The following is a 26,555-nucleotide window of genomic DNA, read 5'->3' as shown; positions in this document are numbered from 1 at the left end:
GCAGCCTCCCCCAGTCCTTGCTAAGTCTGGCGATTTGGGCCCCCACAGGAGGAGGAATTTGACCTGGAAATCCCCTAAGACTTGGTGCCACTGCAGTTCATGAAGCTGCACAAAGAGCATGCACTAGTGGATGATGCCTGGTTCTGAGACCGAATGACGGTGCGTGGCCCCGGAGCCTGTGCTGAGGTGGCCTTCCCCTGCTACCACTGGGTTCAGGTCTAGGGCATGGTGAGCCTGCCAGAGGGCATGGGTGAGCGGGCAGCATCGGGAAAGTGGGCACAGGGACTGGCTGGAGAGTGCTGGGAGCAGCGGGATGGGAGGCTCAGAGGGGATGCAGAGAAAGGACGTGCAAGGATTGGTATTTGGATGCAAGAAAGGTGGAATCAAAGAAAAAAGAAAATCCAGGCCTGGGAATGTGGCTTAACTGTAGAGTGGGTTGCCTAGCATACATGAAGCCGTGGGTTTGATTCCTCAGCACCACATAAACAGAAAAGGCCCGAAGTGGCTCAAGTGGTAGAGTGGTAGCCTTGAGCACAAAGAGGCTCAGGGACAGGGCCCAGGCCCTAAGTTTAAGCCCCAGGACCAGGGGAAAAAATATAAAGTCTATTAATAAAACACAGTGACAGGGGCTGGGGATATAGCCTAGTGGCAAGAGTGCCTGCCTCGGATACACGAGGCCCTAGGTTCGATTCCCCAGCACTACATATACAGAAAACGGCCAGAAGGGGCGCTGTGGCTCAAGTGGCAGAGTGCTAGCCTTGAGCACAAAAAGAAGCCAGGGACAGGCCCAGGACTGGCCAAAAAAAAAAAAAAGAAAAAAAAAACACAGTGACAGAGGATAAGTGATCTGAAGAACCAGTGTTCCAACAAGATGAGATTGGGGACAGGAGTTGTAACAGTGATGGAAGAGAAAAGCCAACCTAACAGAAGGAGTTAGCAAGGACAGGTGAGGAGCCCAGGGACTCACAGATGACAGGTGACTCCAGTGGAGAGAGATGACAGAGTGAATAGTATGATTAGAACTAGAAAAGTTGGGAAAATGTGCATGACATACTGAGGGACAGGGAGATAGGCAGAAGGTGGGGATGACTGAAAAGAGCAAATATAGAACTTGTGACTTTCATTGTAATTATAAGAGAGACAACTGAGGAGAAAGAAAGAATGGAAACAACAGGCACCTCTGAGGGACTGATGAACAAAAGTAAGGTAAAATTAGGAACAGATCAGGTTAACAAATACAAACTATGTTGTGAAGAGGTAACAGGTAAACATAGAAACAAGAAAGTATCTTCCAAACAGAAAGGGAAGAAAGGAAAGTAGGGAGAGGGGAGGGAGGGAGGGAGGGGAGGGAGGGAGGGAGGGAGGGAGGGAGGGAGGGAGGGAGGGAGGGAAGGGAGGGAGGAAGGAAGGAAGGAAAGGAAAGGAAAGAAGGAAGGTGCCCACTGTCTCATGCCTGTAATGCTAGCTACTCTATAGGCTGAGGCTTGAGGACTGAAGTTTGAAACTAGCCCAGGCAGAAAAGTCTGTATAAGACTCTTATCTTCGAATAACTAGCCAAATCTCCAAATACCTAGCCAAAATGGAGTTGTGGTTTGAGAGGTGGAATGCCAGCTTTGAGCAAAAAAGTTAAAAAACAGTGCCAAGACCCTGAGTTTAAACCCCAGTACCTGCACAGAAAGAAAGCAGGGGGAGAGGAAGAAAGAAGGAAGGAAATAAAGAGAAAGAAAGAAAAAGGAAGAGAGAGAGAAAGAAGAGAAGCCATTTTTCCTCTAGGACAGGTGAGATAGCAAAGTCAAGGGTCAGTTTCCTTAGTTTATGAAAGTCTAATGAGAGAAGATCAGAAACAGTCTCAGGATGGAAGTGTCGTGAATTAGAATGTCATTTGGAAGCTAGGACAGATTTGGAAGCTATGGACAGATGACAAGGACAAGAGTGATTAAAAAGAAACAATATGGGATAGATGCAGCCACAGCAGGGTTTTAAGAGAATATGTGGATCCGGAAGAAAAGGAACAGGTAGGGAAATTTGAGTTAAGGGTTAAGAATGGATGGCAAACATTATATATTTATCCCAAGACAATTATCATGGCTAAGATTGGTGAAATCAAGAAAAGAAGCTGGATGAGGATAATATAAATGATAAGCAATCACAAGAGTTAGAGACAAAGGAGTAAGAATATGATGTGGTAATAATTAAGAAATAGGGGATTTGTACCATGAGACTGGATAAAGCAAGGTGATCAGCCCTCTTCATATCTCTCCAGCTCGCCTGGCAGGAGGAGACAATGCCTTAGCTGTCTTCCAGAAATATCGAGAGAAGGAACTGGAGGAAAGACATCAGATCTACTGGTGATCATTCATCCACAGGCTTCCTGGTTACCCCACCCTTTCCCTGCCCCTCTCTCTAGCAGACTTCAATCCACCTTCTTGATGCTCTGTCCCCATCTTTTAGCTGGGCCATCTGGAAAGAAGGGTTGCCATTGTCCATAGCTGCAGACTGTAAGGATGACTTACCCCTAAATATGAGATTCCGTGAGGAGAAGAAGCAGGACTTTGAATGGGCCGTCAGTGCAGGGTACGGAAATGGTGGAAGTGGGTGGCAGGCTGTCAGATCCCCAAACAGATGGGATTTGGAAAGTTGGCAGTTTCATCCTTAACCTTGTCATAGGTGTCTGGAAGTTGCCCCCAAGCATGTTTGTACCTTCCTGGCATCCTGGAACCATCTGGAGGACTTTGATCAGATTTACTGGCGCGAGAAGAGTGTTCTGGCTGGTTAGTGGCTCTAAGTCTTTATAACCTTTGATAGTCATCTCTTCTTTTCTTTCTTTCTTTTCTTTGTTGTTGATGTGGGCCTTGAACTCAGGGCCTGAGTGCTGTGCCTGAACTTTTTTGCTTAAGGCTAGTACTCTACCACTTTGAGCTACAGTGCCACTTCCAGTTTTCTGGTGGTTAATTGGAGATGAGTCTCAAGGGCTTTCCTGCCCAAGCTAGTTTTGAACCACAGTCCTCAGATCTCGGCCTCCTGAGTAGCTAGGATTACAGGCATGAGTCACCCGGGCCCAACTGTTTTATAATGTCTTTTTTTAAATTTTTTTTTATTTTTTGCCAGTCCTGGGGCTTGGACTCAGGGCCTGAGCACTGTCCCTGGCCTCTTCTTGCTCAAGGCTAGCACTCTACCACTTGAGCCACAGCACCACTTCTGGCCATTTTCTGTATATGGGGTGCTGGGGAATCGAGCCCAGGGCCTCATGTATACGAGGCAAGCACTCTTGCCACTAGGCCATATCCCCAGCCCCCGTTTTATAATGTCTTGATGGCCATTTTTGATGGCCTACCTGTTATGCTTCATGTGTGACAAAATAAGAACTTCTTGTCAAATACGAACATAGTGTGCCTAGTGGTCTCATAGAGGCCTCAAGTCTGAGTAAAAGATGATCACATCTCTATAACCCTTGGGTAGTTCCTGTAGAGAGGGACCAATAGTAGATATCTTCTTTCTCCTCCCCCACCTCCACGACACAGAGAAGGTTCACCAGCGCTGGCAGGATGATGAGCTTTTTGGCTACCAGTTCCTCAATGGCGCCAACTCCATGCTGTTGAGACGCTCCACCTCGCTGCCCTCCAGGCTTGTGTTGCCCTCTGGGACAGAAGAGCTTCAATCCCAGTTGGAGAAAAAACTCCAGGTACTTCCTCCCATACATGGTTGTTCTCTCTTCAGTAGTGTGGCCAGCAGAAGTGGTGAGGATAGACCACAAGGTGAGTATGAAGGAATGGACGCTGCCGCACTAGAGTCCTCTGCTAGGAAAATCTAGAGATTCATATGATATGCAGGGGGAAATACAGGACCAATGGCAGCCAACAAGATAATAGACCATTAGGAGACATTTCAGGAAAGAATGTGATCATCTTGACAAAGGATAGCCTTAGCAAATCTGCAGAGTAGAATGGATTGACAACCCTAAATCCTTATAACTCTGTCCACTAAAAACAGATTGCATGTATCAAGCGAAGACTCCACTGCTTCTTGTCATTTTTTTCCCCTGTGAAATAAGATGCCTTAGAACTGTTGCTCTGGATTCTTCCTTCAGCTCTGCTACTCTGACTCAACTATAGAAGTAGAAAAAATGGCAAGAACCTAGATAGAAGTCTGTACATGTCTTTTCTTTTGCTCTGGCCCTTTGGAGGTTGAGTTTGGAATCCAACCGTACATACACTGATCTTTTCCCCCAGAATGATTCTCTGTTTGAGGCTGACTTTATCCGGCTAGATGGAATTCCAGCCAATGAGATCCAAGTACATAAGCTACACTTGGCTGCCCCCCTCATCATGCTGAAGATGGACAGCAGTGGGAAGCTATGTCCCATGGTCATCCAGGTAAGTGTTCTGGAAATCTCCCCCAAACATGAACTCTGTTCACATTATCCTTTGCCCAGGGACAAAGGCCTCTGTCCCTTGTCTTCATCACCTAGAATGGTCTATCTCAAAGCATGTCCAAATTGCTGGCAGCCTATCATTCCTCATCTGGAAGTCCCTTTCTGACAATCATCATGGCCTCTGTTAGTACTAAGGCTCACAGCAGCCTTTGCATCTGTTGAACAATAGATATTTTTAATCATCTTGTATTTTTTTTTTTTTTTTTTGGCCAGTCCTGGGGCTTGGACTCAGGGCCTGGGCACTGTCCCTGGCTTCTTTTTGCTCAAGGCAACACTCTGCCACTTGAGCCACAGCGCCACTTCTGGCCATTTTCTATATATGTGTTGCTGGGGAATTGAACCCAGGGCCTCATGTATACGAGGCAAGCACTCTTGCTATATCCCCAGCCCCTCATCTTGTATTTTTAATCATCTTGTATCCCTTAGTATTGATGAGTTTTTACTCCTGAAATTTCCAAAGAGAGTTAGTTGATAGGTACCATGAATGCTTCATTCTCACCTTTCTCCTTCCTGTTCCACCTCTCTAGTTCAGCCCCCAACTACATTTCTCCAAGCCAATGCTAGGGCCTCCTCCTCATTTGGACCCCTTCCTCCTAGTACCTCAACCCAACCATCATGGTGCTCACACAGCACCACATCCAGTGAGAAGCAAAGTGGATTATAGCCTCTGAGGAGATAACTGGTTTGCCTTAGAAATCCCTGTCTCTCAGAACACTGAGCACAATGTTGCCTTGCATATGATAAGAGGTCAATGAAAGCTCAACTCCTCTTTCTTCTAGCTCCAGCCTCCCAGTTCCAGCTCTCCCACTCCAACATTGTTCCTGCCCTCAGATCCTCCACTTACCTGGCTCTTGGCTAAATGCTGGGTCTGAAACTCAGATTTCCTACTGCATGAACTCCAGTATCATTGGCTGAACACTCACCTGCTGGGTGAGGTGATAGCTGTTGCCACCATGAGGTGCCTCCCAGGACTGCACCCTATCTTCAAGGTACAGGCTCTGCACCCCGTGTCCCACTTCATGTCTCAGAAGAAGGAATAATTAAAAGCTGTAGAGGGGCTGGGGATATAGCCTAGTGGCAAGAGTGCCTGCCTCGGATACACGAGGCCCTAGGTTCGATTCCCCAGCACCACATATACAGAAAAAACGGCCAGAAGCGGCGCTGTGGCTCAAGAGGCAGAGTGCTAGCCTTGAGCGGGAAGAAGCCAGGGACAGTGCTCAGGCCCTGAGTCCAAGGCCCAGGACTGGCCAAAAAAAAAAAAAAAAAAAAGCTGTAGAGGATTTCAAAAGTCTAAGTGTTCAAGTTGAGAACATAAAACAAAAACCCATTATACTTAACAGGTATTCAAAAGGCACAGTCACCAAGAATCTGTAATGTTTTCTGAGAAGACCCCAAAAAGATTTTGTACCCTGTGATTTTTATTTTGGATGTTTACAGGATTTTAAAGTTGATACACTTTTTTGTTGGTGTTGTTGCCAGTCCTGGGGCTTTAAATCAGGACCTGGGAACTTCCCTGAGCTTCTTTGCTCAAGGTTAGTGCTCTACCACTGGAACTACAGCTCCACTTCCAGATTTTTCTATGGCTAATTGGTAAGAATCTCACACTTTCCAACTGGGCTGGCTTTGAACTGCAGTCCTCAGATCTCAGCCTCCTGAGTTGCTGAGTTTACAGATGTGAGCCACCAGTGCCTGGCTTAAAGTTGAGATACTTTTAAACTAGATGCACATGTGGTTTCACAAAGTAATACAGATAAATCCCATCTATTCTATGAAGTCAATATTCAGCGTCTATTCAATGTGTACTGCAGTTTTCCAGCAGTGGTTCTAGAGTAGAATAGACACCTGATTTGTAAAAATAAGGATGTTGCTTTTGCTGTAGATTTCCCAATCGGATGAACAGATAGGGTACTCATTGGAAAGCACTATAAAGTGCTTGTCTAGCATTCATGAAGCCCTGAGTTTGACTCCCTAGTACCACATAAACAGAAAAAGCCAGAAGTGGTGTTGTGGCTCAAGTGGTAGTGTGCTAGCCTTGAGCAAAGAAGTTCAGGGACAAACCCAGGCTCTAAGTTCAAGCCCCAGAACTGGCAAAAAAAAGGAGAAAATGGAGGGGAGGAAAGGGGGGGTAGAGGAGAGGAAGAGAGATGGAGACAGCGGGGGGAGGAGAGAGCTACAAAGAGAGAGATAAAGTTGGTTAGTTGGTTTTAATGGGGATCTGAGATGTCTTTAGTTTTTCAGAAAACAAGGACTAGTAAAGTAGCTCAATAAAGTCTTTAATCTACCCAAGACAGAAATGGATAAAGAATTCATGTGAACATGGTGGATATAAAAAGGAGGAAACCTGCAAAGACCTTTGATAGGACACAGTAGAAACTGCAGCATCCTGGGAGGAGGGGGAAAAGCCAGTCCATTCTCTTGTTCTGGAATCTCAATAGAGTAACTTTATACACAGTGAGTCCAATATCTATTGCTTTGCAGAAGATACCAAAATAAGACTTGCACTAGCTTTAAAGGGTTTTGCAAGTTTTTATGACATTTCAGTTATAGCAGAAAGGGACAAAAATGTTTCAAGTGTAAGATCCAGAGAAGTTGGAAGAAAGTCAAGGGGTCAAAGATGAGGTGTTCAATTTTTGGCAAGTATTTAGCATGCAAAGTGTCTGAGTAATGTTTCTGTAGGACATCCACATTTTGACCTGAAACTTGCCTATTTAAAAGTGGTTATATTCTGGGGTATCATAGAAAAGATGAACACTAATGGAACTAATTAAATTCTGACTTTTAAAAACCTCATGATGCCACCAAGCTCCGGTAACCCATACATGTAATCAGCTACTCAGGAGATTGAGTGTTGAGGATCTCAGTTCAAAGACAGCTTGGGCTTTCCAGGAAAGTCAGTAAGACTTTTATCTCCAGTTAACCACCAAAAAGCCAGAAGCAGAAGTATGGCTCAAGTGGTTGAGCCCCATCCTTGAGCAAAAAGAGCTAAGGGACAACCCGAGGCCCTGAGTTCAAGCCCCAGTACCAGCACAAAAACAAATCAAGAACAGAAACCCACACTTCATGATGCCTTTGCATCACTGTCTTCTGCCTAGTTTTCACATCTCAAAATCCTTTACTAGTTCAGTCCCCTCCATAGCTATCTCCTATCACAATAACAACCTCTTCCCATGGCAAGCAGCTGAGTTTCTAAAATCAGGATATAGATATGGGCTGTGGCCATAAATGTTGTAAGCGTTACTGTGAAGATTCTCCTTTCAGACTGTGAAGGTCTGAATCCTAGTCTTGGTCCCCACCAGAGGCACCTCCTTTCTAAATGGAGATAACACAAGCTACAGCATAGGGTTGGTTGACTCAGAAGTGCTACATATGTGTGCATATATATATATATATATTGCATATATATATATATATTGCATATATATATATTCTTGACATTATTGATGTAAGTATTAAAATCAGGAATCATTTATCGTCTCTCCTATATAGTTTTTTTTTTTTTTTTGGTATATGTGTGTCAGTACTGGAGCTTACACAGTGGCTTGGCTTTTTCACTCAATGCTGGTGCTTTACCACTTGAATCATACCTCCACTTCTGGCTTTTTGCTAGCTAAGGGGAAACAAGAGTCTCATGGATCTTTCTTCCTGGGCTGGTTTTGAACCAAGATCCTCTGATCTTAGCCTCCTGAGTAGCTAGAATTACAGGAGTGGGACACCAGTGTCCAGAGGGTTTGGGACTTTCTAAGACACAGCTTTTTTCATAAAGTTTCATGTTAATAAGCTGTTTTGATAGCCTAGCACTGGGGTCATTTTTTTTTTCTTGGCCAGTCCTGGGGCTTGGACTCAGGGCCTGAGCACTGTCCCTGGCTTCTTTTTGCTCAAGACTAGCACTCTGCCACTTGATCCACAGCGCCCCCTCTGGCCATTTTCTGTATATGTGGTGCTGGGGAATTGAACCCAGGGCCTCATGTATAGGAGGCAAGCACTCTTGCCACTAGGCCATATCCCCAGCCCTGGGGTCATCTTTTTTTTTTTTTTTTTTTTTTTTGGCCAGTCCTGGGCCTTGGACTCAGGGTCTGAGCACTGTCCCTGGCTTCTTCCCGCTCAAGGCTAGCACTCTGCCTCTTGAGCCACAGCGCCGCTTCTGGCCGTTTTCTGTATATGTGGTGCTGGGGAATCGAACCTAGGGCCTCGTGTATCCGAGGCAGGCACTCTTGCCACTAGGCTATATCCCCAGCCCCTGGGGTCATCTTTTGAGTCCTTCCCTCTGTCCAGCATCACCATTCCATGCAAACACTAAGCCTGCATGAATTCATATATTCTTCATATCTACTGGATAAAATGAAGACAAAATAGACCAGACACTGGTGGCTCACACCTATAATCCTAGCTACTCAGGAGGCTGAGATCTGAGGATTATGGTTCAAAGACAATACAGGCAGCAAAGTCTGAGAGACTCTTATATCCAATAAACTACTCCCCCCAAAAAGTCAGAAATAGAGTTCTGGCTCAAGTGGTAGAGCACTAGTCTTGAGCACAAAAGCTCAGAAACAGTGTCCATGCCCTAATTTCAAGCCCCTGGACTGGCACCAAAAAGAAAGAAAAGAAAAAGAAGACAAAATAGAAGAAAGGAAATCTTGATAAAGATCAAGAGCCTGTTTTTTAATAGCCAAGGTGAAGAGGGGAGAGGGAGCCTAGCTGTGCATAAGTGGGGTGAGAGCAGAATTGCGAATGTAGGAGGATACATGTGACTTCTTAGATTATGATCAATGAGTCACCCAGCTCCCAGCCCTAAAATATCCTGAAAATGTAAGAACAAGACAATTAAATATTGGAGACGTCACCTTCAAAATGAGTAGTCAGGCCAGTTGTGGGGATGTGTGTAATAAAGTATTTTTAAAATATCAAAAGTCTAGGGCCAGTTTTTAAATTGTAACTGTACATTTGGTGTGTCCCCAAAATGTTCTAAACCTTCTCCAAATACCATTCACACAGGCATTGGAGATAAGAAATGCTATTATCTTCTGTTGTTGATAAGGAAGATTTACACTTAGTGGTTTGTTATCTTGGGGAGACATCTAGGTTAGTATCAAATCCTGGACTTGAACCCTAGAGCCTCTCATGGAAGTGGGAGACCATGAGAAGCAGTGGTCAGAAAAGCCAATGAGTCTGTCAAGGCAGCAACAGAGAGAAAAGTATCAAGAGGAAAGCCAATAGAATGCTGGATGTCAGGTTCTACAAGGAAAAGAGGACCCAGTCATTGCCTGCATTCCCTATCCACTCCATTCTCCTCTGCCTTAGCTCCTGGTGCCTCATGTGTGCTACAACATGGAAATCAATAACCGGGCCCGATCTTCACTTCGGTCAGATGGAGGAATATTTGATAAGGTAAGGAGGGAATTGGGAGATGGGATAGTTGGGTTTGTGTTTGTTAGATTTAGGCAGTACTGATGCTTGAACTCAGGGTTTTGTGCCTGCTAGGCTGGTGCTCTACCACTTGAGCCATACCTCCAGCCATTTTTCACTAGTTGTTTTTAGGATTAGGGTCTCGTGTTCCATCAGGCACATGCCTGAACTAGTATCTAGCTACTATAGGTTTTCCATAGTTGCTGGAGAGTGAGCCCAGCTATGGGTTGAAATGGGGTCTTGAGGCCTGCCTAGGCTGGCCTCAAACTTCATTCCTCTCAATCTCAGCCTACTAGTGTAGGTGTGAGCCAGCAGAGTCCAGTGACATAGGACAACTTTATCGAACCTTATGGCCTGCTGTCACTTTTAGGAGCCAGGAACACAACTCTGTGTGCATGTCCTAACCCTAAAATGAAACACATTATTTCTATTTATTTTCTTTTCTTTTTGGATAGTTGTGGGGCTTGAACTCAAGACCTGGGTGCTATCCCTGAGCCTCTTTGTGTTCAAGGCTAGCGTTCTACCACTTTGAGCTACAGTGTCACTTCCAGTTTGGGGTGGTTAATTGGAGACAAGTCTAATGGACTTTCCTGCCTGGGTTGGCTTTGAGCCCCAGTCCTCAGATCTCAGCCTCCTGAGTAGCTAGAAAATAGGTGTGAGCCACCAGGGCCCATTTCTTTTAACTCTGTCTCTAAATCCAAAAGCCTCACATAAACCACTTTGGGTAGAATGCCATTGTTTTCTGGCCTTGTTGCTGCCCTCAAGTGTTCATGTCTTTTGTCCCAGGCAGGGAGCATAAGCAGAGGTGGCCTTGTGCAGCTGCTCCGTCGGGCAGTGGCTCAGCTGACATATGGCTCCCTCTGTCCCCCTGATGACCTGGCTTCCCGGGGCCTGCTGGGAATCCCAAGTGCTTTGTATGCCCAGGATGCTTTAAGGCTCTGGGAGATCATTGCCAGGTGAGGAGGAGCTTAGAATTGGAGGTGTGGGAGAGGGGAGGGGGAAGAGATGTAGTGTTAGTTTGCATAGGGCAAAAGCAAAGTATAAAGAAGAAAATGCAGACAGGAGGAGAAAAGAGCTCTGTTTGGGAGAGAGTTGAGGAATAGGAAGGAGAAAGGGCCAAGGGACTAAATCTAGATACTGGGCTAAGGCTGAGAATCTGACCTAGGAAGGCATGTAAAACATGGCATCTGGCGGTATCGGGGGGTTTTGTGAGAAGACTGGCTAGCAACCTTACAGGAAACTCCTGGAACTTCTGTTTCCTATTAAACAACAGTCCTCTAAAAAAGTATGTAATGTTCACACATGCTGAGACCAAAGGAGTTCTAAGGGGAAGAACCAGGTGTTTCTGATCATATAAAATAATATTTTATAAAAGTATAAAGCTCTTCCTGCTGAGTGCCGATGGCTCCTAGCGAGTGAGGGGGCTGAGATCTGAAAGTCCATGAGACTCTTATCTCCAATTAACCACCAAAAAGCTTGACATAGAGCTTGACATAGGCTCAAGTGGTAGAGTGATAGCTTTGAGCAAAAAAGCTCATGGAAAGTGCCCAGACCCTGAGTTTAAGCCCCAGGACTGGTGTACACATATGCACATACACACATGCACGCACACAGGGCATGTGTGAGCACATACACACACACACACATACACACACACACACACCACATCTGACTTCCTCATTGCTTGTACTTCTTCAGATCAGGAAGCAAACATCTCAAGGGAGACTTCTACTGGAAAGTGGTGATTTTACTGAGCCAGGAATTTTGTTCAACGGTAATCCATGGCTCAAAAAATAAGATGTTCTACCTTGCAAATTGCCTTCAAAGTCAGTTTACAACAGGCACAAGTAAACCAATCTGCATCCTCTTCAAAGCCTTTCTTGTTTGTAGTTTAAATCTTTTAAAATGATCACCTCTGACCCTACCTCCCAATTGCTTTAGGTTGGAACCAGTGGTCAAATGTTCTATGCAAAGTATGATTCAGTGCCATTTAAAATACATTCAAAATAAAGTTAATGTTGACATCACTAGAATAAATGAATAATATATAACCTTTCCAGATGGCTGTTTTGAAAGAGAAAACTCTCATTGGTAATGAGTAAATTCTGGCGCGTTTGATCAAAGAATATGAAATCCTATTACCATGAAAAAAAGTATATAGCTGACACAAAGTATACATGAAGACATTTAAAATGGATACTTTCATTATTGTTTCCTTTATCAAAAAAATTTTTTTTGCCAGTCCTGGGGCTTGGACTCAGGGCCTGAGCACTGTGCCTGGCTTCTTTTTGCTCAAGGCTAGCACTCTACCACTTGAGCCACAGATCCACTTCTGGCCTTTTCTATATATGTGGTGCTGAGGAATTGAACCTAGGGCTTCATGTATATGAGGCAAGTACTCTTACCACTAGGCCATATTCCCAGCCTATCAAAAATTTTTAGTGTACTGTACCAGTACTATACTGTAGTTTTTAAGTAAAATTCATGTTTTTGTATGCTCTCAAATTATTTGCTGCATATAAAAGCTCATTGAAAAAAATGCTGGAAGGAGAAAGGAACCAAAAGACATTCAGAACTTCCCATTTTAAAAATCCAGTATTTACTCCTATTAACACACACTTCATCATTTTCTACACTAATGTGAAGGAAGATCTAGGAATTGTACCAAAGAGAAGGTCTTGAGAGATCTACATCTCTGCACCCTCTACCCCTCTACTGCATAGAGTAACAGTAGCTGAGCAGAGGTGACAGGAAAGAGGTGCAGAGAAAAGAGGTTGGGTCTTCTGCTCTCAGAGAGCTCAGCTAACTTCTCTGGACAGGTACGTGGAGGGCATCATCCATCTTTTCTACCAGGGGGATGATGTTGTGAGAGGGGACCCTGAGCTGCAGGCCTGGTGTCGGGAGATCACTGAAGTGGGACTGTGCCAGGCTCAGGAACGAGGTAAGACCCACCCCAGAGGCAGGAGCTCCTGCCTCTCTGGGGACAAGATAATAATTAACCCCTCATCACACCTCTCTCCCTCCATGCATGAAAAGATCTAAAAGATATCCACACATAATTTTGGTGGTACTTGGGCTTGTTGGTAGGCTGACTCTACGATTTGACCTATGCCTCCAGACCTGTTTTGTCAATGGTTACTTTTGAAACAGACTCTCATTTCCTGCCAGGGCACATGCTCCATCTGAGACTTGCCTAATTTAGGCTGCCTCCTGGGATCACAAGAACCCACATAGCATTGTTTCCCTTCATGGAGATAAACTCCCTTGGACTTTACTTCGCAAACAGATCTAAAACCACTATCTTGTCCAATCTTGGCCTCTGTGTAGATTGAAATGACAGGTGTATACCAGTTATGGGTTGAGAGGGGGCCTTGTAGACATTTTCTGCCTGGGCTGGCCTTGAACTGTGATCCTTCCATTCTCAGTCTCCCAATTAACTAGAAGTAAGCTACTAGTGCTCAGAAACTATCTACAATTTCTAATTCTCAAAATCATACTAGACAGCCAGATTTTCTTCCTGAATGGCCCTGGCACCAAACCTTTACTACTGGCCCTACTTCCATTCATGCCCTTCACTTGCCATAAATGAGCAATCATAACTAGACCAGAACCATAGCCATGAGGGCTTCCATTATACCTTCATGGTTCTCTATTTTCCTGCTTTAGAATTCAATGAGAGAAACTTCATACCAAAGCCTGTGATAAGTCATCATGGCTTTTCTTACCTTCTTTTCCTTCCTGTTACATCCAGCACACACACAAGGGCTAGGCATGCTGCACACTTGCCACAGGGCAAGGCCTTTTCTAAATGTAGCCTCAGTACTGTCTAGGCTTTGAACGCAAACCCTGATGCTAATCTTTTTTTGCTTCAACTGCCTTCCTCATTGTGATCTAGACACTACCTTTAGTATCCTGACCGTGTGTGTGTGTGTGTGTGTGTGTGTGTGTGTGTGTGCATGTGTGGTTGTTGGTAAGATTTAAAAGCAGAACAATAGGTTTTCAGCCCAATGTTCGATGCAAACAAAGGTGTCTATGAAAAATAGGGTTCAAATAATACAGCATGTGGTATAAGTACAATGGTATAAAACCAGTGTGTTATTTTATATTCAGTGTGTTAAAAGTTAAGTGTGCATCTAGTCTTAACAATTCTTTGGCATAAATTAAGATTTTACCTTCCCATTTTTCTCTCCTGTGTTCTCATAAACTCTCATGATCAAGGAATTGGGATTGCTTCATACAAATGTGACTATTAACCTCAACTTTCCTGACCCAGGATTAATATATTGCTTTATAGGATACAGGTCGACATATGTGCTAGCCGCATGGACGGTGGCAGCCTGTGGATACAGGAAGCTGCCACCACAGTCTGTTCCCAAACTGCCTGGTTTCACTACTAACGATCCTTTGCTCTCTCTCTCTCTCTCGATTTATGAGCCTTGTGAGGATGTGAATAGTCCCATCCTAACAGTTACTCCAGGTTAAATCACCATAGTTATGTTAGTGGCCACAGAGCTAGCCAGGTGGATTTTGTGATTAAGAAAATCTTTTCACCCTGCTTAAACCAGAAGGGCATCAGCCTACCAGAGCCAAGAATGCTGGGAAATTTTAAACACCCTAACCAATCTATATAGAAAATTTACAGGCAACCCAGAGCGAGATGTGACAGTCTATCCAGAGATGCCACTGCAGCCTTGCCTAGATTTCTCCATCGCATGGCATGGAACTTGCCAAATTGGGATGAGGGACACAGCCACTGCTGGGACTGAGGATTCCACACTGCTTTTATCTGTGTTCTCTTTCACTTGCCAGTGGGATTAAATGGCGTGATTCAAGTTGATGGCATATAAATCTCATGTTCTCTAAGTGTTATAGCAAAACCTTAACAAGCAGTTTTTGGTCAGTTCTCAATGAGTTACAAATGGATTATCTCTGTTGTTTTTCCTTGTTGCTCAATTGGAGATAAAAAAAGGGCTTGTATGACTAAGACTCCCTGGATACAGTTCAAAGCCAGCCCGGGCAAAAGAAAAATCTCTCTAAAATCCCACCTCCCCGTTAAACGGCAATGAGCCAGATTGAGAGCTCAACTACAGAGAACCAGCAAAAGGCTGAAAGCAGCATCGTGGCTCAAGTGGTAGAGCACTAGCCTTGAACAAAAGTGCTCAGGGACAGTGCTCAGGCCTCGAGTTCAAATACGGATGGGAAAATACAACTCCAGCAACAAACGCTAAAAGTCCTGGGACTTAGCCAGTCCAGGAGATGGGAAGGTGGAGTGGAGTGAGAGGAGAATGGTGTCATATTATCCTAAAGGGATCAGAGCCGGGAAATCAAGAGAGATAATTCCTGTCCATTTTCTTCTTTTCTGCCAGTTGTATATATGTATATATATATATACATACATATATATATATATATTTTTTTTTTTTGCCTCTGACTGGCTATGCCAAACCGGTTTTCTATCACTAAACACTTCTTTCAGTCATTTCTCCTTACCTGTTCACTTTACAATTGGGTTTATGCTCCAAATGGAACTTTTCCTGGCTTATGCCCAGGGTGTGTTCTACGTCATTCATGCCAAACAGCTCTGAGAACTTGTCAATACTTTGCCTGACCTTTTCAAAAGTGTCTTTTAACAGAATAAAATATCTTGCTGAGATTACCACCTGGGAATGTGCCGTTCATAGCCGTCACCCTAACACAGACCTGAACCCTGGAGGCCCCAGCCCTGGAAACTTCTGGGTATGCACAAGATACAGGAGTTGGCCAGAGGAAACAATAGCACTCTCTGGCCCTAGTGACCATTCTTGTGGTAATGATGGGAACTTTTGCCAGCCACACTGGACGGTGCCAGGCTGACCAGGGGCCCTTGATTACATCACCCCCTTTCAGCAGGAAGTAGCTACAGAAGACAAGACCATCACCCATTCTCCCTGCCTGGTGCCCACTGGTGTCATAATTTTAAAAAACAAAAGACGGGGAGTAGTCCCCAGGATTAATTAAGAATAGTTATGCTTATATTAAATATCTTTAAAAAAATTAAAATCATCCCAAATCAGTGTGGGATGGAGCACTGTATGTGTCTTTCCAGATTGGAAAACTAAACCCAGAGCACTTGATCTGGAGAAATGTCTTGTTGCTCTCTCCAGGAAAACAAGGACCATGTTGGACTTCTTCTGTTCTTCCATGGGAATATGGAAAGCCTGACTGCATATGGCAGGAGGTCGGTAGGAGGCAACCAAGCTTCCTTTCCTTGTTTGCTTTCTAGATTCCTTCTTGTGCGTCTCTCGTGGCGCGATTGTTTTTGCCGTGGCGATATTGCCCACGGCTTTGCAAAGGGACTGAAATAGGGAATTGCACTGTTTCTCCCTTGCCTTTCACCCTGCCATTAGGGAGTCCCGCTGGAGGGAAATAGGAGCTGAGGGTTTTGACACTCAACCCCAATGTTTCATGATAGAAATTTTTTTTTAAAAAGTAAGTACAAAGGTTTAGCACCTTCGCTTCAATGTTTATAAAGAAGGAATGTTTTACTAACCACATGTGCTTAAGTTACCAGCCACTGTGAACTACCCGAGATGTCAGAGCTTCAGCCTGCTTCTACCTCACCACCAAAAGTGGGATGATGTCTGCACTTGGCGTAGAAACAGACTAAAGACTCCAATTTTGTGGACTTGGACTGCCTTATGTCTACATATGTGCTATACGTTTACAGCATCCCCTGCTAATTTAAAAAAACAAAAACAAAAAATGAGCAGTTGTTGGGGATTCATGCTGCCCTTCCCCCAGCCCTGGGGCAGTGTGGGAGGGAGCCCCTCCCACCTTCCAGCCTCAACGGAAGAGAAGCAAGCGGTCCCCTCCTCTCGGCTCGGCCACATGTCTAATGGCGGAGGCCTGGCCCTTGGGGGACTGTGATCTTCGCCCACAGAGGAAGTTTCATGACATCACCTAATGGGCAGCCCAGTTCAGCCAATTAGCTAGTCACCCTGGGTCCCTCTCCTTCCACCTTTGTCACCATAATAAATTCTTCTCCCCTCCCTTTGGACGGGTGAGACTCATGGACCATTGAACTGTTTCCCTGATGCCTCTCTCAGCCACCGCTCCTGACACGTGAGGGGACGGGGCGGGGGGGGGGGGTGGGGAGAGGCTTCGGCAACCTTTCCTCGGCTTAGCGCAATCCACAAGAACACGCTTTGCCTTCTGCGGGCAGGAGGTTAAAAAGCCGAGTGTTCTTTTATAGTTTGGAATTTGGGCATCTCCTCTGGAGAAGTGGAGAGAGGGGTCATGAACCCCAACACATGGCTTCTAAATATCTTTCTTTCTTCTCTTAGGTTTCCCTGTCTCCTTCCAGTCTCAAGGTCAACTCTGTCACTTCCTTACCATGTGCATCTTTAAATGTACCACCCAGCATGCAGCCATCAATCAGGGCCAGGTAAGAAAGCCTGGGGGCAGTGTCTAGACAAAGGCGATGTTTGAAAGAGAAATTAGGGAGTGACTGTTCCGAAATTAGAGCTTTAGTGAATTCTGATGATTCCTCCCTAGTTTGACTGGTATGCCTGGATTCCTAACAGCCCATGCTCAATGTGGATGCCCCCACCCACCATCAAGGAAGATGTGACAATGACCACCGTGATGGGGTCACTATCCAATGTCTGGCAGGCTTGTCTTCAAATAGTCGGCACATGGCTCCTGAGCCAGAGGCCACCAGATATGGTGAGGGGGCCTGTATCCCCTGGGGATACTGGTCTTTAAGGTGCCAGATTAGGTTCTGGTCTCCTATATCTTGGAACTCAGAGCTAATGCATCCTTTCTTTCTGCTTCAGGTGGCCCTGGGTTATCACAAAAAAGAGCATTTTTCAGGCCCTGAGCCGAAAGCTGTGCTAAGGAGATTCCAAACAGATCTAGACAGCCTGGAGAGGGAAATTGTGGCCTGAAATGAGGGGCTAGACTTTCCCTATGAATACCTGAAGCCAAGTTGCATAGATAAGTGTCACCATTTGAGTGTAATTTGCTCATCCTTAAAAGACTTCTCTGCTTTCTTGTTCTTTATTTGCTATTATTTTAATTTTATCCTACAACTGAGTTCCCTACTTGAATATTTCATTATCCAAGGCAGTCCTCAGCTCAGTACCCTGTTAGGATGATCTTCAAATTGAAGAGAAATCCACTATCTACTTCTGGTCCTGGAAATTTGACTCATCCATTTGTTATGTAGGATTGGTTTTCGATATGATATTGAAGGCAAATTTCATTTCCTCCATTTGGCTCTTCAGTTATTATAGTAACATATATTCAGAAACTTATCCTTCCTCACTAATCTCCAATGCTGACACAAGTCAAGTCGTTAAGTTTGAATGAGACTGTGAGTTGTCTACTTGACTCCATTGACTAATTTGTTGTTCTTGGTACCACACTGATGTCCTCATTGTGGCACTGTGTCTAATGCAGCCAGATGATTCTTATTTTATCTGCTCTGATTGATTTGTTAAATTGTATCTATCTACAAGTCATGCTGAAATATTTCATACATTCTGGACTCCATTGGCTGGTTGTGTTTCCATGTTTTATGTGTGTGTTCACAAATAACAAAACAGTGGGGTTGGTGGGCCTCAGAAACTCTGCCAAAATAATTTGTTAAAATAGTAGGAGAGATAAAGAATAATATAGAGGGTGAATTTGATCAATGTATATTATGTGCATATGTAAAGTGAAATCTTTTTATCATATACACTAATAAGAGAAAATAGGATGGAACATCACGTATGGTCTGGTAAATAGACAATGAAATGCCTTTGAAACAAAGGTGGTAAGTAAAATAAAGGAAATAAATGAAGTCATCCTCAATATAAGCATGCACGTGAATGTGCACATGCCCGCGCACACACACACACACACACGCAAATTAGTTGAAAATGTTAAAATCGAGCACCAGTAGCTCACCCCTGTAATTTTAGCAAAGTACACAGTAGGCTGAGACATGAGGATTATGGTTTGAAGACAGACCAAGCAGGAATGTCTATAAGACTCATCTCCAAGGAACCAGCAAAACCCAGAAATGGAGCTGTGGCTCAAGTGCTCCAGTGCCAGCCTTGAGTGAAAAAAATAAGGGACAATGCCCAGGCCCTAAGTTCAAGTCCCAGTACAGGCATAAAAAAAGAAAAGGGAAATAAAAATGTTATATTAATCAATACTTTAAATCAGAACTTAAAGCAAAGTCACCACTACCTCTTTTTTAAGACCATTGTTTCTACATAGCCCAAGAAGGCTTCCAGCTTTCCATCCCTCTGCCTTATGCCCCTGAGTGGGATGGTTACAGACTCATGCTCTACACCCAACCATTTTCACCCTTATCATATATGCTTTGGGACAGGGTAGTTAGACCAAACAGAAAGGAAAATTTAGGTTGCAGAAATAATAAAATATCACTAACTGAAAAGTTAATTATATTCCTAGCAATTGAAAGAGACCCAGACTATTATATCACCCCCTGGTGGCAGAAAGAGGTCTGTATGCTTGGCCAGGTGAGCTTTAACAGAACCTCCAAGTAAGTGTTGGGCACTACTGTAGCTCACACTATATTCCTAGCTACTCGAGAGGCTAAGATCAGCCTGGGCAGGAAAGTCTGTGAAACTCTTATCATCAACCTGAAAACTGGAAGTGGAACTGTGGCTTAAAGTGGCAGAGTGCTAGCCTTGAGCAAGAGTTCAGAGACAAGTGTCCAAGCCTTGAGTTCAAGCCCCATGACCAACCAAAAAAAAAGAAACCTCAAAGCAAAGTTTAAAACAGCTTGAATAGCTCCAAGCTACTTAAGAAGTTAAAAGTTAGCAAATTATTCTATTTACTTATTCAACAAGTATTTATTAAGCACCCTGTTCTGAGGAGACTAACTCCCCGATTACACAAATATACATTCTACAATAAATAACTGGAAAGTATAATCTTTTTTTTTTTTTTTTTTTGGCCAGTCCTAGGTCGTGAACTCAGGGCCTGAGCACTGTCCCTGGCTTCTTTTTTGCTCAAGGCTAGCACTCTGCCACTTGAGCCACAGCGCCACTTCTGGCCATTTTCTGTATATGTGGTGCTGAGGAATCAAACCCAGGGCCTCATGTATAGGAGGCAAGCACTCTTGCCACTAGGCCATATTCCCAGCCTGGAAGGTATAATCTTAAAACCCCCCAAAGACTATTGGAACAAAGAAGAGGCAAAGGATACAATTAAATTTTTCTACACATACTGACATGAAAGGGATTTTTTTTTTATTTTTAGGAGAGTTTATACAGCCATCGATTATATACAGAACCACTTCTCAAGTGCCATTTCTGTTCAATTAAGGAATCCGAAAACACCATATGAGAATTAGTGATGGCAACAAAAGATCACTGGTCATTACCTAGGGTACAAATAGACACATGTTTGTTTGATACTTTATTGAAAACAAAACAAGACTTGGCATCTTTTTACCTTCCTTGCACAAGGCTGAAGCAGGAGGCTGGGGAGGGGAAGACGCCGGGATCTCCTGGGCAGGGAGGCTGCAGCGCATCCTCGGGGCTGGAGGGCAGATTAGCCCATGTTCTGTCGGTTGCCATAGCCCCTGGGATGGGTGTCCTTCCAGTCGTCCCACTCCCGCGCTCTGTGGAGCGCCTGCTCGTCATCCTCCTCCTCCTTGTCTTCCTGACTTTCCTGCCGCTGAGGCGGTCTTGGGAACTGAAGTGGGGTCTGGGCGATCCCCTGATCGGGGAACTCTCCGAGTTTCCCGCGCTGCTCATACCAATCACTCACCGTCATGGCTGCCAGGCTCGGATAGCCAGCTCCGAAAACATTGGCCTGGGCCTTGTTGCGCGTGAGCACAAAGGGCTTCATGGGCGGCCGCTCGGGCGTGGGCGCCTGCGAGGTGGAGGCCTCGCCCACGGCGTCCTTCTGGCGCAGGACCCTCATTTCCAGGTCGATGCTCTCGAGCTCGTCCAGGCTGATGCTGACCCAGCGCCGCAGCTGGAGGAGGTGGTACTCGCGCACACGCTCGTCCTCTGCCTGCCCGCTCTCCACCGCCTCCTTGAGCACGCACAGCCGCTGCTCCAGCGCCTTCCTCCGCCGGTACCGCTCCACCTTGGCCTGGCGTTGGGACGCCATGGCCAGCAGGTCGGCGACGGGCGGCGGCGAGCGGAGTGCGGGGTCCTCGGGCTCGGCGGCAGGCTCAGCGTCGTCGTCCGCGGCGGGCGCGGGTGGCAGCTGGCAGTCGGCCAGGCCGTAGTGCTGGCACCCGGTGAGGAAGTGCCGGAAGTGCTCCCGGGCCTGCTGCAGGTGCTCCCGGCGGCGCCCGGTGCCCGCCTGCTTCAGCGTGAGCGCGCCGCGCAGCGCCGGCACCAGCAGGTACTTGAGGTCGGCCGAGGCCAGCTCCTCCAAGTCCTCGTTGCGGCTGAACAGGTCGAGCTGCGCCAGCATCGCCTCCGCCTTCGCCAGGGCCTCCAGCCCCCACGCCACCTTGTCCTGGATCACACGGGAGCCCGTGGGCTCCGTGGCCGCTTCTACCTCGTCCAGAATCTGCCGGCCGCTTTCGAACAGGTCCGGGAGCCGCAGCGGTGGCGCCTCGCCCTCCGCAGCCGTCTCCGCAGCCATCGCCGCAGCCATTCCTGCAGCCATGCTGGGCAGGGAGCACGTGGAAGACCTCGAGGCAAACAGTGAAAAGGAGGGTCACTCTCTGTCAAGGGGCCGCCATCCCAATTCCAACTGCCACCCGACTCCATGCCCGTCCTTGTCACGTTATTAAGTAAACACACGTGAGTTGACTATCGTGGGGCATACCTAAATCCCAGAAGCAGGAAGGTTGTGAGTTCGAGGCCTGCCTGGGCTACGGGGGGGGGGGGGACTGTCTAAATTAATAAACAAGGTCACAAATAAGCATTCATAAACAAACAAATTAGTGGGGAAATGAAAATAACAGAAAATGTTATCTGTAGAAAAGTCTACAATAGTATTTTGAGTGTTAAGCAAGGTTAAACGTTGCTTGCAGGAGCTCAGGCCTCTGAAGCGGTGATCTGGGAACCTCCTGGTTCATCCTTCCTTCCTCCCTTCCTCCCTCCCTCCCTCCCTCCCTCCCTCCCTCTCCTCCTCCCTTTCCTTTGCTCTCCCTCCCTCTCTCCTTCCCTCTCCCTGCACCCCCCTTCCTTTTCTTATTTCTTTGGGCTCGGGTATCCAGTCATACTGTCCCAGATTGTGGGTAGCAACATTGTAAACACAAATATGTACTTTTTCTTGTCAGTTAGAAAGGTTTTGAATTTCCTTTATTATTCCTGTCAGCAAGTATCTGCTAGTGATAAATTCATTTGGTAAAGCTACATTTACTATGGCTTCATCTTATTGAATATGCATTGGATACAAAAGTATAGGTAAGCAGAAACTCCATTTTATACTCGACTTTTCCTTTATCCTTTCTATTAAGGAGTTAGCTACCAGGCTCCTTATTCTTCTAATATTAGTGTATTTTCTCTGGAGTCTCTTAAGTTTTAATGACTTGAATATAAAGTGTGTAGGTGTAGTTTTCTGTGCATTTGCCTATGCTAAAATGACTCCTACACATTTTTAAAATACTTTGTTTACATTTAGTAATTTAATTCACCCTTTCCTACATTCTCCACAAAGTTCCAAGTTTTATTCCAAGTTGACAAACCCACAGTTGGCATGTCACAGAATCCAAAGGCCAGGCCAACCAGGTGCTTATCCTCTCTCTGAATGTCCAGTATTCTATAAGTATTTGAGCAATTTCAGTAACAAAAGGGAACAGGGATGAAACAGCCATATGTGACCTATCAAAATAACATGTGGAAACCACCCACCTGTGGTTCCTGTCTCTGTCTCACCAAGCAGGAGGTGGGGTTCAGCTTAGAACTTGCCCTCTCAAGTGGGTAAGAGAGATCAAAGGTCATAGAATCCCAGAATCATTGGTATACAATAGACTCTCACTTCATAGCATCCCAGAATCTTTGAGCGGGTCACTTACAAGCTTTTCTGGTGAAACTTTGAGAAGACTAAATGACTTGAGGGCTAACACCATCAGGAGAGGAGGAGAAGAAAATGAGGGAGTAGAAGATGTGTCCAAAGTTTAGAATCTGAGTATGATCCGACTATAGAGACTTGGAGGGAAATTGTTTGAGTTTGAGTAACTTTGGACATGTGGGAAGAAATTAAGCAGAAAACTGGCAACTCAGGTCCAATCATGGACTATCATGACTAAATGGAAGACAAAGGTAATTAGGTTCATTTACAATGAGAGATCTGAGACAGATGAATGAGACTAGGAAAGAAGAAGGGCCAGCCTGTAATATAAAGGGGAACATGAGTATTTCCTTGCAGCCTCCTTCATCCTTCATCTCTTAACACTCTCCCTCTCTCCTTCCCTCCCTTTCACTCTCCCTTCTTCTATCCATCCCTTCTCCCTCCCTGCCCGCCTTCTCTCTGTGCATGTCTTATCCTTCCTTCATATAAAAAAGCAAGGGTCTTACTCCACTATACATTTTCAATTTCCTCAGTGCAGCTTCCTCCCCTGGGGCTCCTCTTTTCTCATAGGGGTCATCAGCCCAGCATAACTGGACTGCTTTTGCTAGTTTTAAAAAGGAAATATTTGAGCCACCAATTGAGAGAGCATTCAGCTTCAAGTACGAGTGCCTCCCCAAAGCAAATGGCTTGTTTTCCTCAGGTAACATGCCTACAACTGGTCTTATCTAAAGCCGGTAGCATGGCCCTGACCACTTTCCAAATCTGTTGTCCTTTGTGGCTTTTGTCGTCATAATTACAAAATGGCTTCTCAACAACTAGAAGGAGGCAGCTGTCATTCCAGCTACTCAAGAGACAGAGCCTGAGGATCACAGATTGAGGCCAGTTTGGCAGTGAGATCCCATTTCAAACAATAAGCTTTGGGAGCTACCATATATCTGTAATCTCAGCTACTGGTAGGGAGTCAGTTACTTCTCAAAAAAGGTCTTTCTTGGACACTTTGGCTGAGGCAGGCCTAGGACCACAATTTACACATTTAGCTGTGATGACAGGCATCTACCATAATCCCCAGCTTTTTTTTTTTTTTTTTTTTTTGCTGGTACTGGAGCTTTGAATTTAGGGTCTAGGCACTGTCCCTGAACGTCTATGCTTAACGCTGGCACTCTACCATTCGAGCCACACAGCTCCACTTCCACTTAATTGGAGATAAGAGTCTCACTCACTTTCCTGCCCAGGCTGGCTTTGAGCCATCATCCTCAGATCTCAGCATCCCGAGTAGCTAAGATTATAGGTGTGAGCCACCATACCTCACCATTTTTATACTTTGAAATTACATGTTTAACTATTTTTCTATAAAATCTAAAAGTGGTCTAACATATATTTTATGCCTAATTGTATTTATAACATATATATGTTAGCCTACCAAACAAAAAAATTGCCTTTTATTGCCTATAACTTAAAGTCACTTCTTTATTTAAAATACACTGTTATGGATGTCTCCTAACAGCCATTAATTAAATCCTTTATATGACTAAGTTAACTAAACTGGAAACCATAGTTTATGTATTTTGTGCTTCTGACATCCCACTCTTTTTTTTTTTTTTTGGCCAGTCCTGGGGCTTGGACTCAGGGCCTGAGCACTGTCCCTGGCTTCTTTTTGCTCAAGGCTAGCACTCTGCCACTTGAGCCACAGCGCCACTTCTGGCCATTTTCTGTATATGTGGTGCTGGGGAATTGAACCCAGGGCCTCATGTATACAAGGCAAGCACTCTTGCCACTAGGCCATATCCCCAGCCCCATCCCACTCTTTTCTTCTGAGATAATTTTCTTTTCCTTCTCCTCCCCCACATCCTCCCTTCCCATGGGACTCAAACATGCTGACTCTTTAAGCACATTGGCAGGCACTCTACCACCTGAGCATGCCAACCTCTCATTTTTCTTTTCAATGAAATGTTCTTTTCACCAAGGTTCTTAAGATTAGACATATTAAATAAATATTGTGCGTATATATGGTATATAAAACAAATATTTATATTTAGCCATATATATACTTTATATGTGTGTGGCATATATTCTACAAAATAATCATATTTTGTATAATTTAACTTCATATATTAATGTATATAATACATTTTATATATTTACATACATTACTTTTTTTTTGCCAGTCCTAAGGCTTGGACTCAGGGTATGGGCACTGTTCCTGGCTTCTTTTTGCTCAAGGCTAGCACTCTACCTCTTGGGCCACAGTGCCACTTCGAGCTTTTCTGCTTTATGTGGTGCTGAGGAATGGAACCCAGACTGCTAGGTAAGCAGTCTACCACTAAGCCATATTCCCAGCCCTAAATTATACTTTTATACATACATTCATTTCTCCTCCTGGAAACTTTAAAGATCGACAAGCTAAATTTTCCAGTTTTACCAGCCTGGTACATGTCTCTAATCCCAGCAGAAAGCAGAGGCAGGAGGATCTCCATTTCTATAGTCTAGTAGGAATGCTACAAACTCAAAAATATGTAAATGTGTCCAAAAGTAACTGACCCTGGAAGAGCTACCTAGATCTGTGTGGAGGAAGGAGCACACTTACTGCCCTGTGACTGACAGAACTCAGACAACAGTTTGGAAGAAAACAGTGCTGAAAAACAAAGGCCAGGCCAGGGTCAGGGCAGAGACCAGATTTACAAGGTTGGGGAAGCCGAGAAGGCTCAGTGGTACACAGATATGACATTTAGAGAAAATAATCCATCATTCCAGAAACAGGAAGGCAATAGTTAAGCTATTCTGGTACTTCTATAACCCAGCACTCAGGAACCTCTGAGAATAGCTGATAGAACAATCTAACTCAAGGTTGAGAATGTGGCTTAGTGGTAGAATGCTTGCCTACCATGCATGAAGCTCCAAGTTCTATTCCTCAGTACCACATGAACAGAAATAGACAGTACCGTGGCTCAAATGGTAGAGTGCTAGACTTAAGCAAAAGAAGCTCAGGGACAGTGCCCAGGCCCTGAGTTCAAGCCCCAGGACTGGCAAAAAAAATAACTCATTGAAATATGAGTTCTAAGTAGCACACTAACAGCATTCATATGGTGAGAGTAGACACTTTCAGAATACCACACTGAATTTCTATAAAAAGCAGTCACCAGAAATATGTTTCCAACAGTTGGGTAAAATATATACATAAAGATTTTCATGTTAACTTAAAAAGTTTAACAAAGCAACTGTCAGTGAACAGACAGTAAAAATTAAAAATAATGTGGGAAAAAAGATGACCAGATAATAGAGGAAATTAAAATAAGAACAGGTGGAACTTAGAAAATAGAGGAAAAAAAGCACAGAAGTGATAAAACTAAAAGTAGCATAGTGGGGAATGTTAGAGGATAAATGAGAGAAGTAAAATGAAACAAATCAAGAAACTGATTATAGATTAGGGGTATAGAAGCTGGGTGTGGTGGCACATGCCTGTAATCCTAGCTACTTAGGAAGCAGAGGCAGGAAGATTGTGAGTTCTAGACCAGATCTGACAACATTAATAACACCCTATCTCAAAAACAAAATACAAAAACAAAAGAGTTGGTATGTGGCTCAAGAGGCAGAACTTTTGTGGCTAATATGCATGCATAAGGCCCCAGTTTGATCCCGTGTACCAAGTATTGCATCCTGCCCTAAGAGAAAAGATTAAGAAGTGTGGAACACAGGTAAAACCTTGCCAGTACCCACACAATCCAAGTCCACGAAGAGGAAA

The 26,555-nt window shown here is 44.7% G+C and overlaps 1 protein-coding gene and 1 pseudogene across 2 annotated transcripts in view; one reads left to right on the top strand and one right to left on the bottom strand.

Annotated features, from left to right (window-relative positions):
- Positions 1–210: 210 nt before the first annotated feature.
- Positions 211–18,000, top strand: LOC125365504 (annotated as a pseudogene).
- A 2,239-nt stretch (positions 18,001–20,239) lies between these two features.
- Positions 20,240–26,555, bottom strand: part of LOC125365505 (immunoglobulin-binding protein 1-like) — a 49,693-nt gene continuing 43,377 nt past the window's right edge. For both annotated transcript variants that reach the window (XM_048365618.1, XM_048365619.1), the window contains exon 3: positions 20,240–21,488. In XM_048365618.1, coding sequence (XP_048221575.1) covers positions 20,387–21,488 — 1,102 coding nt within the window. In that variant the 3' untranslated portion in view covers positions 20,240–20,386. The remainder of the gene's footprint in view (positions 21,489–26,555) is intronic.

The sequence above is a fragment of the Perognathus longimembris genome, chromosome 17 (genome assembly GCF_023159225.1).
Source record: "Perognathus longimembris pacificus isolate PPM17 chromosome 17, ASM2315922v1, whole genome shotgun sequence".
NCBI classification, from domain to species: domain Eukaryota; kingdom Metazoa; phylum Chordata; class Mammalia; order Rodentia; family Heteromyidae; genus Perognathus; species Perognathus longimembris.
The sequence above is the reverse complement of the archived record's forward strand: the minus strand, read 5'-3'. Positions and strand labels throughout refer to the sequence as shown.